Source organism: Hyperoodon ampullatus (genome assembly GCF_949752795.1).
Source record: "Hyperoodon ampullatus genome assembly, chromosome: 3".
Classification (NCBI taxonomy): Eukaryota; Metazoa; Chordata; class Mammalia; order Artiodactyla; family Ziphiidae; genus Hyperoodon; species Hyperoodon ampullatus.
Window position 1 is genome coordinate 112,918,711 of NC_136916.1, and position 13,958 is coordinate 112,932,668.

At 38.5% G+C, this 13,958-nt stretch overlaps 1 protein-coding gene across 2 annotated transcripts in view; it reads right to left on the reverse strand.

Annotated features, from left to right (window-relative positions):
* HEATR5A (HEAT repeat containing 5A) overlaps window positions 1-13,958 on the reverse strand; it is a gene marked incomplete at both ends in the record, with an annotated part of 101,240 nt that overhangs the window by 39,336 nt on the left and 47,946 nt on the right. For both annotated transcript variants that reach the window (XM_079698964.1, XM_079698963.1), the window contains 4 exons: window positions 991-1,181; window positions 1,934-2,039; window positions 8,604-8,779; window positions 9,226-9,389. In XM_079698964.1, the coding sequence (XP_079555090.1) occupies window positions 991-1,181; window positions 1,934-2,039; window positions 8,604-8,779; window positions 9,226-9,389 (637 nt within the window). The remainder of the gene's footprint in view (window positions 1-990; window positions 1,182-1,933; window positions 2,040-8,603; window positions 8,780-9,225; window positions 9,390-13,958) is intronic.

Sequence of the window (13,958 nt, forward strand, 5' to 3'; positions counted from 1 at the left end):
TCTCATTGCTGAGATACTCTAATTCCATATAAAGAGAGTTCCAACTCAAGAACTTTGATTTAAAAATTAAATATAGTAAGAGAACTCATTATTTATTAGGAGCTTTCTTATGAATTGTATACTAGTTTAAGCGCTTTATATTTGGTCCTTTAATCCGCTCAACAATCTTGAGATTCACACTACTGATATTATCAGTTTCTTTTAACAGATGAGGAAATCAAAGTGACTTAGTCATTTTAGCCAAAGTGACTCTTACAAAGTAACCAACTATTAAATCGAAGAGTTGGGATTTGAACCGAGTTAGTAATCTGACATCAGACGTTGAGCTCATAACCAAATCAAGATACACATATTCAACAGACTAGAAGGTGAAAGTGCTGCCTGCATTACTACCACCACTAATAATATAGCTTTATATTTGTATAATATAACCATGAACTTTATTTGCAGTTGTTTTATTTTTTCATACTACTTTCATATTTATTATCTCATTTACCTTAACATTCTTAGTAGGCAGGGTAGCATTAATAACCTTCTATATGAAATAGAGGAAAACTGAGAGGTTGAGAGGATTAAGTAACCTGCTCATGGTTACAAAGCCAGTAGAAACGAAATATAGTTTATGTTTCCTGACCTGCAGCCTTCTCTCTTTCCATTAGGTTGTTCTTACTACCTATATCTATATTTTACATGAAAAACTCCATAAGCTTCTTACTCCCAGAGTCCACTGATGGCCTATTACATCACTCATATAGATAGTGATCTTTCTCATATAAAAACTAAAGCCAAAGAACTAGTAACAGTTTTATGTTCCAAAACAAGCAGGCCAAGGTGGGGTGGGGGGGAGTTCTCCTTTATTTTAAAGTATACACATTTCTCAATTTTTTAAAGTTAATTATCAGAATGAAGTTTCATAAGTTCCAACAAACCAACAAGCTACACCCAGTTTTGACACATAGTCCATGAGTATTAAATAAGAAATTCACTTACTTGTCAAAGCTAACTTGAGCTAATGCAGCAGTAAAAGCTCCATCATCAACCACTTGGGCTAATCTAGCCCATGCCTCTGCAGCTGCACATCTCAAGAGGGGGCTGGGACTTTCTAAGGCTCCCATCACCAATGCGAGGACAGGTCTTCTCATTTCTTCTGGACCCAAATGTCCCTTAGAGCCAGCCACATACTGAAATATGTAAAAAACAATCCAAACTTGCAACTCTAGTAAATTCTCTTATCCAGTTTGGAATGTATATTCTGGTTAACCAAATATGTTCATATTTGGTGATTACTCCTTTAAAAAAAATCAGAATACCAAAATCCACAGTAAACATACATAATTTTTCTCATGAAGTACTTTAGAATTTTAAACCTCCAGGCAAACAATATGGTAATCAATTATCACTGTAGTATATATGTGTTCAGAAGAACATTAATGGGGATTTCCATAAAATAAATGATCAATGAAGCCTATTATATTTTACTTAGAAACAACAAGCCATAAATGCAACAATGAGCCAGATTTGATCCATAGGCCATAGTCTGCCAATCCTAGATCTGGGATATTAGGGTTGGTAGGTTAAAGCATGGTTCTAAGCCAAGATTATAAGTTTGATTTCTGACTAACAAGTTTTATATGGAGAAAAAGTAAAAGGGGAGGGACTTCCCTGGCGGTCCAGTAGTTAAGACTCTGTGCTTCCAATGCAGGGAGCACGGGTTCGATCCCTGGTCAGGGAACTGAGATCCCACATGCCATGCAGTGTGGCCAAAAAAAAAGAAAAAAAAGGTAAAAGGGGAATTAAAAATCCTGAAACGTTAAGAAAAATCGGGGGGGGGGGACCAGCCCTTTAAAAACACTTTCCCCAATCTACTTAGTTGGCCATACATTAGGGGAAAAAAAAAATAAAGCAAACGTGAATTTTTAAAGAACAGAATTACCTTCAAGAAACTAGAAACTGAAGAAACAACATGTAACTGAACTACTTGTTGACGAGCTCCTTTTGTATGCTTTATACTGTCCAAAAGCTGTTCCAGTATGAGAAGCCTAAAATCAGAAACAAGATTTAAAGATAAAGTAAGTCAAAGGGCAGTACTGAGTATCCACTACAAATTTGTTTTGTTGCTTTTTGTTGGAACTACTAAAATGAGATAAACTGTTGTCAAACACACTGAAGCATTTTAGGAAATGAAAATATATCACAACCAATGCAAAAATATTTTGATTATGTGTCATTATGACAGTGGGGGAGAAGCATTATTTTGTGAAAAAATAACATGCATCACTTAATACAGATTTACCTGGGCAAATTCAGCTATTTCAGCAACTATTTTCTAAACAAATATTTTGAAAGTCACTTGCGTCAACATTTTTGCTCTTAGTAACAGGACTTACTGGATTCAAATACATTCCTTCATTTTAAAGGTAGCACTGACTTCAGTTAATGAGAAGCAGCACAGCCTTTTGAACCCCAACCATACCTTAAACATGTACTTGGGATCAAACTATATATAACAGTTTTTACACTTGCTTTTCTCACTTAACATGACCTCTTTAGCACTTTTCAAATCATTTTTATTCTTTGATAATTTTCAGGAAGCCAAATTTTACTACACACATACTACAATTTATTCAACCATTCTCCTACTGGTGGAGAGCAAATTTCTTATTTTCACAATTCTGACTATGATGAATATATGCACATTACTTTTGGTGTGGGGTTGAATGTGTCCATGGGTTTTAATGTAGCTTCCATAAATTGTTTTTCATGTCCTTTTTTAAAATCCATTTGTTGAGATTAAAGATATGTAACCATGAAATAAATCACCCCATTTTTTCCCACCAATTTCTCCAATGTTTAGAAACATTGCTTCAGAGCTCTGAACTTCCTTTCCCCCTCTTCTCTCCCTTTAAATCAGGAAAACTGTAATAATGTTTAAGAATACTTCTTCCATTGTGAACTATCTTGATGGTAGGCACAGACCTTATAACTTATCTTCATCTCTCTAGTATCTGGGTTTGGCAAGTAGTCAACAGTCAAATGTGCTTGTTGAACAATATAAAGGACAGTTGCACCCAGTGAGTGAAAACAGGGCATGACTGGCTGAAGATGGCACATGGGTATACTTTTACTCAACTCTAACGTACTTGCAATAGTATCTCTGAGCCTGTAACTAAATCTCTATCATTCTGGTGAGGCCACAAGACCCAAATACAGTTTTGTTCCAAATGACAATTCTGTTATCGAAACAGAATAGATATGGGTATTGTGCTTTAAAAAACCCAGCTGTGGAAGAAGTTAAGTCAGAAAAAAGGGAAGGTGTGAAGTTACATGTGTATGACTTGAGGAAAGCAATATACATAAAATCAACTCAGAGAATATAATAAACATGGTGGATCACTAAAAATTTGAGGAAAAACCACGGTAACTCTAAGTAGTCTATTTAGTTAAATATTTATTTCCTTATTTCAAGGTTAATTCTGTTCATCATAATAAACCTGAAAAACTCAGAAAAGCACAGGAAAGAAAAATAAAATTCACCCATAATCCCACCATCTGGAAAGAGCCACTATTAACATTGGGCATCTTTGTTTTAGTCTCTCCCGGGTCCCGTTCCCACCCCAGGTATATGGATATCATTTTTAGAAAACTGGGATCACAGTGTATACACTCTGTTAGTAACTCTTTTTCATTTTCCTAAACATTAATCCCATCTTATTAATTACTGCACTGAAATAATTTTTTTCCTCTTTTTTATCTTGGCCTCCTGTGATATTTCTTTTTTATTTTAATTGAAGTATAGTTGATGTACAATATTATGTTACAGGTGTACAATATAGTGATTCACAATTTTTAAAGGTTATACTTCATTTAAAGTTATTTTAAAATATTGGCTATATTCCCTGAGTTGTACAGTATATCCCTGTAGCTTATTTTTCACGTAATAGTTGGTACCTTTAATTCCCTCCCCCTATATTGCCCCATCCCCCTTCCCTCTCCCCACAGGTTACTGCTAGATGGTTCTCTGTATCTGTGAGTCTGCTTTTTTGTTATATTCACTAGTTTGTTGTATTTTTAGATTCCACATGTACTGAAATAATTTAAAATAGCTATTAGTATTATATAGTCTGGCAATAAAATACCTTATTTACCCAGTTCCCTAGTTTGGGACATTTAGGCCATTTCTAATTTTTATTATAAATAACATGATTAATGTATCATATAAAAGTTTTTTCTGCCTGTTTTCCAAGATTATATTTAAGTCATTATGTTTCAAGAATATATTTATGCCCAAATTGCCTGCAGGAAGAAAAATTAAGGATAACCATATGGTCAGCCTTATGAATTTAAAACCTAAAACATCATTATTAGATCACATCATAGTCACCTGCTATAATGGAACTGTGTGTCATGTTGAAAGTAGTAAAAATACTTAAGGTTAGAGCTTGAGAATTTTGTTACATTATAATAAAACCTGACCTGTACTATTTTCTTACCCACATTCATGGGCCAAAGACTGTAAATGAGACTACCAGAGCCCAAAATATTTTTCTCCACCCTTTACCCCCAAATTCTGACAGAGATCGCAACAAAACATTCTGAATCTTCAGGAAGATGGAGATGACCAGTTTTCAGTAATACTGAATTGGTATTCCTAAGTAGTATCAATTATAACATATAATTATTAGTTCAGAATGAAATTAGATATTAAAAGTTTTGAGTCTGGATGAAATAAAAACACATAGGTAACTGAGTAAACAGCAAAGACATAAAATTTGAAAATGCTGATTTACCTTACTTATACTTTCAGAGAGGGTGTATAATGGTGAAAATTTTCACTACTGAGAACTATAACTATCCTTTTCCTCTCTCTCCATCAACTCATAATCTACATTATTTTATAGCATTTTTAGCAGTGGTTCTCAAACCTGGCTGTACACCAGAATCACCTAAGGAGTTTTTTAAAATTTCAGTGCCCAATGTAGTATGCATACCATTACTATTAAGTCAGAATCTACGTTTTAAAAAGTTGTCCCAACGATTGCAATGTACAGTCAAGGGTGAAGCAATCTTCAGGTGAATTAAGTAATTCATTCTTTGCAATTAGGTGCAAAATATATTGAAAAGTAACCATAAACAACACATACACAAGATCAGTAATAACTTCTTCTCTGTGTAAAATATCTTGATATTCCAGAACTTTAAACATTTTAGTGCTTTAAAATTATCAATGCGAAGTTCTCGTATTTTTTAGAATCCTATAGTCAAAATAAAGATAATGAGGGACTTCCCTGGTGGCACAGTGGTTAAGAATCTGCCTGCCAATGCAGGGGACACGGGTCTGAGCCCTGGTCTGGGGAGATCCCACGTGCTGCAGAGCAACTAAGCCCACGTGCCACAACTACTGAGCCTGTGCTCTAGAACCTGAAAGCCACAACTACCGAGCCCGTGTACCACAACTACCAAGCCTGCACTCTAGAGCCCACGAGCCACAACTACTGAGCCAGTGTGCCACAACTACTGAAGCCGGCATGCCTAGAGCCTGTGCTCTGCAACAAGAGGAGCCACCACAATGAGAAGCCCGCGCACCACAACGAAAGGTAGGCTCTGCTCGTCGCAACTAGAGAAAGCCCACGTGCAGAACGAAGACCCAATGCAGCCAAAAACAAATAAATAAATAAATTATAAAAAAATAAAGGTAATCAACTGATTTAAAGACAATTTAATTTCTAAGTACATAAATAAAATATGAAAAACCTATTTCTAATCTTAGGACAATGTCATGTTAACTACAAGAGTTTCTTTTAAACTGTTTAAACATGAAGATAACCACAATAACAAAATGCTTTAAAATATTCACTTGTTGTTGAATACAGGTACTTTGATTAAGATATTTCTTCTCTAGAAATACAAATCTATGGCCCAAAGAAGAAAGGTTTGCCATTTTAAACAAGTATCATACCTAGGATAACAGGAAATTAGAAACTTAACTTTCCTATCTATGTTTCTCTGTGGTGCTCTAAGGGCACTCATTGGAGACTGCTGATAGTTGCTGAATCTGGGATCCTGCCAGACAACTTCCTTTAAAATTCTCTAAACTACTGCCTACTATTTTTATTCAGTTAGAATCCAAACAGAACGTTTTGCTTTTACCAGGTCTCAACTTCTTTATTAAAACAAACAAAACCTCTCCTCCCTTGAATATTCATTCTATACCTTATTTTCATCCAGGTGGGATAAAAAGAAATTTGGCACGTTTTAAAGTTCATTAAACTTTAAACAACAGAAATAAGAAACTATTTCCTTGAGACTATAATTAGGCAATAAATCTGGGAGAAATAAAAAAAAAGAAAACCAAAAAAACCCCCCACGTTCTTTAGGAGAGTAATAAAATCAATTTTTTAAAAGGAAAGCTTCTAAGAAGTATATTTTCTTTTTCACTTCTTATCTGAGACCTATCAAAAAGAGTTTAGGGCTTCCCTGGTGGCGCAGTGGTTGAGAGTCCGCCTGCCGATGCAGGGGACACGGGTTCGTGCCCCGGTCCGGGAGGATCCCACGTGCCGCGGAGCGGCTGGGCCCGTGAGCCATGGCCGCTGAGCCTGTGCGTCCAGAGCCTGTGCTCCGCAATGGGAGAGGCCACAACAGTGAGAGGCCCACATACCGCAAAAAAAAAAAAAAGAGTTTAGTGGAGTCATTTAAAAACATGCTTAATTTAAATCTTTTGCCCACAAGGCTACCCCTGTTTCATCTACTGTAGTTACTGCTGTATTACTCCAAATTAATTATTTTAAACTAACTGTATGCACTAGATAATAGTACAGTTACAGACTAGTACAAATCTCATCCTCTCCATCAATTCTTCTTTGAAAATTCCAGTCCACTGTGATTCTCCTCTCATCTTTTAGTGCTATAGCATTCATTTATAATTTAGTCATGTATTGTCTTAAAATACAACCAAAACTTTATAGTTACAGTATACACAGTAAACTATAGACTAAAAATTTCAAATCTTTTGAAATTAATCTCAAAATATACATGTAACATATAATACTAAGTAAATACTATCATTTTAAATAAAGACATGAAGCTATTAAAAATCAACATAAATGTTATTCATTTTTCTATCCACTGAAAGTAAACTATTTTTTAGAAATAGTTTCAGAAATGTGTTGCTGACAAGACTCAAATATTTTTTGTGAGTCTTCATCAAAGAGACCAAGGTAAATTCCTTACCTAATTGGTATTCTCTGGAAGACAACAGATAAAATGATATAAAAGCTATGATCTAGTCAAATGCGTGTTGCTTGTCTAGCATGAAAGAGACAGAGAATGAATGGGAATGAATGAGGATAGTTAATAATTTACAAACTCTTAACCAGCACAGCCCATGGGAGAGATTCACTTCCCACATAGTGTCTCACACAGAAATTTCCTGGATACTAGCTATCAGAAGTGTTTTTTGATCCCCAAGAAAGTTATTATCCTGTTATTAAGAAACTCATTCTCAATGAGAAATCATTAGAAGCCTTTTTAAAAATTTTTATTTATTTTTGGCTGTGTTGGGTCTTTGTTGCTGCATGCGGGCTTTCTCTAGTTGTGGCGAGTAGGGGCTACTCTTCATTGCGCTGAGTGGCCTTCTCATTGCGGTGGCTTCTCTGGCTGCAGAGCATGGGCTCTCGGTGTGCAGGCTTCAGTAGTTGCAGCACGCAGGCTCAGTAGTTGTGGTGCACGGGCTTAGTTGCTCCGTGGCATGTGGGATCTTCCCGGACCAGGGATTGAACCCGTGTCCCCTGCATTGGCAGGCGGATTCTTAACCACTGAGCCACCAGGGAAGTCCCAGAAGCCTTTGATTTTTAAAAACCAAAGTTCATTCTGAGTGAAGTGAATCCACCAAATTGAAGACTAATCTGTTTTAATCTAATTTTTTTTTTTTTTTTTTTTTTTTTGCGGTACGCGGGCCTCTCACTGTTGTGGCCTCTCCCGTTGTGGAGCACAGGCTCCGGACGCTCAGGCCCAGCGGCCATGGCTCACGGGCCCAGCCGCTCTGCGGCATGTGGGATCTTCCCGGACCAGGGCACAAACCCGTGTCCCCTGCATCGGCAGGCGGACTCTCAACCACTGCGCCACCAGGGAAGCCCAATCTAATTTTTGAAATCTACTAAAATGAAGACTAATCCCTGAATCTGTGATGGCTTGATAAAGCCTCCAAGGTAAGAAAGCCTATGAGACCTTGTGTAAGCAGAAAACCAGTGTTTTACTTTGTAACAATAGCTCATAAATCACTGTTCTTGTGTCACTGAGTTTTTCATTTGTATTTTCAGCTAGATGAGAAGCTAATGTGGGAAAAGCATTGCATCCACAATAGTGCCTAGCAGTTTTCAGTTTAATCTCATCATTGACTTAATTACTTCTTATTAAATATTAGCCAGGTGAATGAACAAGAGCCTTTAATCTTACCTTCACCTGTCATCTATAAGAAATCTCTGATATTAATGAGAACTTCTGACAACAGCATTCTTACCCACCGGTTCTCTATTATGCATTCATTGAACCAATTACCAATCCTGAAATATTATTTCAGGATAAGTGAACTACTGAAGATGGTTTACCTTTGAGCTTCTCCCACATGAGCACATACAACTCCAAAGAGCTTGACTGCAGAGCTAATAACTGATAGTGCTGGAGGTAAGGGCTTAGGCACCGAATCTCCCTCTACATCTTTCTTGTAAACAGAATAAGGGTCATACTCGAGACTTCCACAAGCAATACCATTACCAAGCAGGAGCTAAAAGAAAAAAAAATTACATATAAGTTTTTTTTTTTTTTTTTTTTTTTTGCTGTATGCGGGCCTCTCACTGTTGTGGCCTCTCCCGTTGCGGAGCACAGGCTCCGGATGCGCAGGCTGAGCGGCCATGGCCCACGGGCCCAGCCGCTCTGCGGCATGTGGGATCTTCCCGGACCGGGACACGAACCCGTGTCCCCTGCATCGGCAGGCGGACTCTCAACCACTGCGCCACCAGGGAAGCCCTACATATAAGGTTTTAAAACCACTGTTCAGGACTTTCCTGGAGGTCCAGTGGTTGGGACTCTATACTCCCACTGCAGGGGGCACGGGTTTGATCCCTGGTCAGGGAACTAGGATCCCACATGCCACAAGGTGTGCCCCAAAATAAAAATAAAACCGCTGTTTACAGATTGAATCAACCCAGAGTTATTGAAAAATGACCATACCTGTTCTTCAATAAATCTATGGTCAGTATCTTGTAGCAAAGGACTTAATATTAGAAGATCATCCTGATGACAGAGGCGTGGAAGTAAAAATGTGGATGCTGCCACCTGTATATCAGGGGCAGTCAAGTCAGCAGCCAGCTCTCTGAGGACAGCACAAAGGTATCCTGTTGAATCAGAGAAAAAGGGCAATTAGCAATTTAGTAATAGCAGTTAATTAGTAATAGCAGTTAACTGGTCCAAGAATGGGGTTAAAAAAGCCCAGGCTGAACTTTAATCTATCACAGCCAAAGCTAATATATCTCCTCCTTGAGGATGTCTTACCGATGAATGGCTCAACTATGTGTTGCTGGTCACAAGGATAAGAATAGACATCTCAAAGTATGTGTGTATGTATACTCTGTGATACTGAATAAATACTACACCCATTTTATTTAAATGACATAAAGCATAAAAACAGAATGAAAAAAGAGGAATAGATACAAAGGCAGAAGAAGAAGGCATAATAGTATGACACCCTAACACCCCACCACCCCAGCATATGACTGTCACTCACCCTAATCAGCTGGATTAACCTCCCAATCTACTATCTCACCATTCCCCATATTATTTTGAAGCAATTCCTGGAAAGCATATCGTTTCATCTATAAATATTTCATCGTGTATCACTAGAGTTAAGGACATTTTAAACAATCTCATTATCACAATTTCATGTTTTAAAAATCACTGGGCTTCCCTGGTGGCGCAGTGGTTGAGAGTCCGCCTGCCGATGCAGAGGACACGGGTTCGTGCCCCAGTCCGGGAAGATCCCACATGCCACGGAGCGGCTGGGCCCGTGAGCCATGGCCGCTGAGCCTGCGCGTCCAGAGCACAGGCTCCGCAACGGGAGAGGCCACAACAGTGAGAGGCCCGTGTACCGCAAAAAAAAAAAGAAAAAAAAAAATCACTAAACAGGGACTTCCCTAGGGGTCCAGTGCTTAAGTCTCCTCACTCCCAATGCAGGGGGCCTGGGTTTGATCCCTGGTCAGGAAACTAGATCCCATATCCCACAACTAAGAGCCCACACGCCGCGACGAAGATCCCACATGCCGCAATGAAGACCCGGTGCAGCGAAATAAATACAATGAATTAAATAAATAAATTTAAAAAATCACTAAACATCAAATACACATTCAGTGCTCAAATTGTCAACTGCTTCATTAATGCCTGTTTTTGTTTGCTTTTCATGTTTGAATCCAGACCTAAGTGAAGTCTACATGTTGTAGCTACCTATCTTGTCTCTTTCAATCTAAAGTTCTTCCCTCTACTTTTATTCCCCATAATTTATTTGAAGAAATAAGATTATTTGTTCTATAGGAGTTTTTATGGATTATAGCCCCCACGGTAATTCAATTTGTTCCTTTAATGTCTGCATTTTTTTGTAAATTGGAACCTGGATCTAGGGAGGATTCATCTTTTTTTTGGTTTGTTTGTATTCTGGGTGCCAACCTACTTCATAGGCAGCATTGAGATTTTCCTTGAGACATGAGACAACGTATGGCTGTCTCTTTTACATATATGGTTGGAAAAACTGGTCCATTTATCACACTGACCTAAGTTACCATTTCAAAGATATTTATCCTACTTTCTGATGGATTTGCAATAGAAAATTTTATCCACCTAGAGCATAAATGACTTTTGCTAGCTTGTAACTTAAGTACTTTAGGAAAGAGTAAAAATCATCTTGGAGAAACATTCATTTTTGGTTTTAAGCAACACCATCAGAACGAAATGAAGACTTGACTGAGTCTACTTATTAGAAGTGACAGGATGAGTTAGGAAGGGCTCACCTCCCATTATTTTCTGTATTATTAGTAGTGGTAAGAGTAGTAACAACAAATATTTATTGAGGATGTAATATGTGTCAGTAAATGTCCCCAAAGCTTTAGATATAGTTTTCATAACCACCTCAGGAGGTCCATTTAGTACTGTTATTTTATTAGGTAAGGAAACAGGAACAGAGAGTTTGTTAATTGCCCAAGGTCACACAGCAGTTACATGGCAGAGTTTGACTGAAACACAGGCAGTCCAGGCTTCAGAACTTGAGCTTTTAACTATCATGCTCATTCACTCATTCAAACTGTGTTTAAGATGCTGTGTTTAATATAATATACAAAGATGTTATTATATATAATCCTCCCTTCAAGAAGATAGAAGGGTTTCCCTGGTGGCGCAGTGGTTAAGAATCCACCTGCCAATGCAGGGGACATGGGTTCGATCCCTGGCCTGGGAAGATCCCACATGCCACGGAGCAACTAAGCCCGTGCGCCACAACTACTGAGCCTGCACTCTAGAGCCCACGTGCCACAACTACTGAAGCCTGTGCTTAGTAGTTCAGGCCTAGAGCCTGTGCGCTGCAACAAGAGAAGCCACCAAAATGAGAAGCCTGCACACCGCAACAAAGAGTAGCCCCGGCTCGCCGCAACTAGAGAAAGCCCGTGCACAGCAACGAAGACCCAACGCAACCAAAAATAAAAACAAACAAATAAATAAATTCATATATATAAAAAAAGAAGATATAAGATACTGGACACACACATGTTAACTATAAAATGAAGGTAGGAAGTACTAAGTTTCATGGAGGATGAAAAGAGAACTGCTGAGGTTAGAGAAAGGAGGGGTTACACAGGAATTGGGGACAGCAGACAGGGATAATAAAAACTTAATGAAGCAGACGAGAGCTGCTTAAAGGAATGTCTGTTAGTTTAATTACCAGTATACGATACTCAGAAAAATAATTTTGTTGGTAGTACAATACACAAGGTATGTTTGGTACTACAGCTAAACGTGACAACAGTGGTAAATCTCCATTTCTCATTTAAAGTGACTGCTGGCCTAACTGTCCCTGAACAAAGTACTCAAAGATGATTCAATTTTAAAATGCAAATATGCCTCGTTGTAGAAATACATCACTTTCTGACGCTAATGAGGAGCCATTTTCAGTGTAGAGAAAATTAAAATACTTGAAAGGAGATCCGTAACAAAACTAAGATAGGAAATAAAAATTAAGAACCCAATTTTTACTCCATAAGCTTCAGAAAATTAAGCAACTATTATGACAAAAGTCTGCTTTTGTTGGACACCCATGATGAAAAGTTATATAAATTCTTTTTTTTTTTTCTGGCTGCGCCGGGTGGCTGGCAGGATCTCAGTTCCCTGAGCAGAAATCAAACCTGGGTCACTGCAGTGAAAGCCCAGAATCCTAACCACCAAGCCACCAGGGTACTCCCCAAAAGTTGTTACGTTGAGCAGGGGCTACTCTTGAGAGCTTGTTTGGAGGTTCTAGCAGGGGAGCGCAGCTACTCGTATACCCTTGACCGAAGAACGGTCCTCCTCTATCGGGGAAGGTCGTCCTCTTCGACCGAGCGCGCAGCTTCGGGAGGGACGCACATGGAGCGGTGAGGGAGGAAGGGGAAGGGGCTACTCTTCATGGTGGTGTGTGGGCTTCTCATTGCTGTGGCTTCTCTTGTTGCGGAGCATGGGCTCTAGGCATGCAGTCTCCAGCAGTTGTGGCACACAGGCTCAGTAGCTGCAATGCATAGGCTTAGTTGCTCTGAGGCATGTGGGATCTTCCCGGACCAGGGCTCGAACCCATGTCCCCTGCATTGGCAGGCCGACTCTTAACCGCTGCACCACCAGGGAAGTCCCGAGCTAAGTTATTTAAAATATCAGTGGATATTTTAAAGTTCTGATTGTTATGTACCCATACCCATTATATGAATCTATTAAATAGAATATCATTAAAAAAAAAATCAGAAGTCCTTAAGGAAAAAATTCCTTAATTCTATTTCCAGAGTTGTACATATGGAAAAAAGAGAGACATAAAATGGCAAATTATTATTTTTGGCTGAAGGATAAAAATATTAATATATCCATATTTTCATTTTTCTATAAACTAGTTTCTTCTTTAATTCATGTTAGAAAAATAGATACACTTGAAAAAGACAAAGAGGGTAAATGTAGATTTTCTTTTTTTTCGCTTTTTTTTTGTTTTGCTTTTGCGGTACGTGGGCCTCTCACTGTTGTGGCCTCTCCCGTTGCGGAGCACAGGCTCCGGACACACACAGGCTCAGCGGCCATGGCTCATGGGCCTAGCCGCTCCGCGGCATGTGGGATCTTCCCGGACCGGGGCACGAACCCATGTCCCCTGCATCGGCAGGCGGACTCTCAACCACTGTGCCACCAGGGAAGCCCTAGATTTTCTTTTTTCAACAAGTTAGTTCATAGTAATTCCTGACTTCATCTCCCAGTGAACACTCTGGAACTGATTTAAAATCTATACACTAGTATATTTATTCCTTTAAGACTTCTGATTGCATTCCCAAACTCCAATTCTGAGAAAATAGTACAAGACTTTGTTTTTCTCTTTAAGTCCTTCAAGGGCAGACTTATATTATCATTTATCAGAAGACACACTGTGGATTTTAAGTTGATATCCTAATATTCCTATATGTTTAATGAAGACTTCAAAAAATCAATTTTTTCATTTGTAGTTTGAGACAGACCTATCACTAAGCTTTGTCTATTTATTAAGTCTCTACTAGGTTACTTATAAATGGATTGGCAGCACAGCATGAAACAGATCTATGTTATCTTGATTCTACTATTTATTGGATACATAAACTTGAGTTGGTTTTTGTAAACTCTGTGCCTGTATCTGTCAAATGAGGAAAATGTAACTAGCTCACTGTATTATC